The 2,361-nt window shown below is 54.8% G+C and overlaps 1 protein-coding gene across 1 annotated transcript in view; it reads right to left on the bottom strand.

The window, feature by feature from the left end:
- Positions 1-2,361, bottom strand: part of ABAT (4-aminobutyrate aminotransferase) — a 65,378-nt gene that overhangs the window by 8,570 nt on the left and 54,447 nt on the right. The window contains exons 9-11 of the mRNA XM_030884396.2: positions 2,098-2,177; positions 679-742; positions 215-440 (exon numbers count right to left, since the gene is read on the bottom strand). Coding sequence (XP_030740256.1) covers positions 215-440; positions 679-742; positions 2,098-2,177 — 370 coding nt within the window. The remainder of the gene's footprint in view (positions 1-214; positions 441-678; positions 743-2,097; positions 2,178-2,361) is intronic.

The following is a 2,361-nucleotide window of genomic DNA, read 5'->3' as shown; positions in this document are numbered from 1 at the left end:
ATAAACTCTGTCAGTTCCTCTTCTCCTGAGCCAAGTCTTGGGCCAGTGGAGTGAGTAAGATGCAGTGTGCATGGGGGCAGGAGGGCACAGATTGGGGAGACAGAGTGGGGATCGGGGAGACAGTGTGTGTTGTGTGTGGCTCAGAGAGATGGATGTGTGTGTAGAGGGGTGGGATCGGGGAGATGGAGTGTGTGTGTGGCAGGAATGGGGAGACAGAGTGCATGCGTAGGGGATCAGGGAGATGGAGTGTGTAGTGTGTGTTGGGGGTGGGATCAAGAGCCCCTGAGGTACCTCTTCTAGGCAGCGGGCCTCTTCCTGCTGGTTCTCCTTCACAAAGTCTTCCAGCGGGTACTTCAGCCGTGGGAACGGTGCGATGGGCCAGTCGAAGGACGGGATGTCAATCTTGTGAATGGCTTTGGAGTGAGTGGTTGCCAGGCAACCTAAGCCCACAAAACAGAGATGAGGGTTCAATCCTGGCTCTGCCACTGGAATGGCCTTAGGATGCCCCCTCCCTGGCTGGGCAGCAGCCTCTCCATCTGGGAAGCCCTCTCAGCCAAGAGCTATTGGGTGGCACCAAGGGAGCAAGACTGGGAGTGGCCAGTGCAAGACAGGAGGCAGCTCCCGCTGCTGCGGCTGGGGCGCTCCACCGCTCCCTGGGCCCTGCTGGCCGCTCCTTACCCAGGGTCCTCCCGTGGAACGCGCCCATGAAGGAGAGGATGCTGTACTCGGGGCACCCGGGGGCCTGGAATCAAGAAAATAAAGGGGTCAGGCACAGATGGGAGCACGGGCAAGCTACCGAACTGTGGCCCCTGGACAGAACATGGAGGAACGCCATGTCTGCCAAAGAACCTTCTAGGGGAACAACCAAGCCTACAGAACATTCTAGAGCACAGGTCGGCAAACTGCGGCTGGGGAGTCCTAGGTGGCTCCAAGGTACAACTGAAAATGAAAGTAAAACTAGTATTTGTAAAAACATATTCGTGGCTCTCAAGTAATATTTAAATTGTTGTGAGGGACAGGATTGACCATTCTGTCTCCAATGTTTGCTGGTCCATGTTGTGGAGGGACACCAGTGTTAGCCACAGGACACTCCAACAACAGCCAAGCCTGGCGTAGAATATTCTAGGGACCATCCAAGCCTCAGAACCTTCTAGAACAGGGCTTTCCAGAGTGGGCAATGTTATCCCTTGAGGGGCGCTGAAACTCTCCGAGGGGCTGCACAAGCTGACGCCTACCCTCTTTCCTGGACGACGGGCTATCGTACATTTTGGAATTGCCGGGGAGGTGCTGAGTAATATATTTTTTCTGAAAGTGGGAGGTAGATCAAATAAGTTGGGAGCCTACGCTCTAGAGCAGTGTTTCTCCACCTGTGGGTCGAGACTCCTTTGGGAGTTGAATGACCCTTTCACAGGGGTCACCCAATTCCTAACAGTAGCAAAATTATAGTGATGAAGTAGCAACGAAAATAATTTTATGGTTGCTACTGTAGCAACTGAGAAACTGTAGGAAAGGGTCGCGGCATGAGGAAGGTGGAGAACCGCTGTTCTAGGAAGTAATATTAATATAGAGTACCACATATTACTATACATATTGAGATGCGACCACTAAAAATGAGGGGTGACACCTAAAAATATTGATGCATATTCATGGATATCATGAAACCACCAACCCGGGTGCACAACTGTCTTTGTTTTCCGGGTGACTGCTAGATTTACGGGGGCTGAACAGCCTGGTGCGTACAATTGTGCTAGCTTTCTGGGTGGTTGCCAGGTTCACGAGCTCCCTAACGACCCGCTGATGCTGACCCTCAGAGACGCTGCGTCTGCGGAGAGCTCCCTATGGTCCTTCAAGGCTGATTTTCGGAAAGATGATCACCAGGTCCTTCTCCCGAGGCACCTGTGGGAGCCCTTCACCCCTCATCCTTTGGGTTGCACCATGCAGGAACTCTGGGATCTCCTTAGACCTGGGCAGGTGTCCTAGGACCTGGGGAAGGCTGGTCACCAGGAGCTGGCATTCGGCTCACCACCAAAGGGACGGATGGGGGCTGGGGGCGCCTGGTGGAGGGCAAATGTCCCCCGAGCGCCCAGGTGCACTTACCTGGTTGACCATGCAGGTCTCCAGTTCCTCTTTGGAGAAGCCCGCGTGGCCCCTTTCCTTGTTCTGACAAAACAGGATGGAACACAGGCTCAGAGGACTCCCCACTGCAGCCCCGGGGCCTCCCGGCCGCACTCTCAGACTCGCCATGTGGATGGCGCTGTGTGCTTTTGTCCACTTGTCACCTGGAGGGCGCGTGTGCCCAGTGTCAATTCAGTGAGGAAGGGGCTGGCGCAGGGGAGTGTCAGTGGATGGACCCACTAGACG

Source organism: Echinops telfairi, unplaced genomic scaffold (genome assembly GCF_000313985.2).
Source record: "Echinops telfairi isolate 266 unplaced genomic scaffold, ASM31398v2 ScPeMD7_5;HRSCAF=22, whole genome shotgun sequence".
Taxonomy (NCBI): Eukaryota; Metazoa; Chordata; class Mammalia; order Afrosoricida; family Tenrecidae; genus Echinops; species Echinops telfairi.
This window is presented reverse-complemented; position numbering and strand designations above follow the sequence as displayed.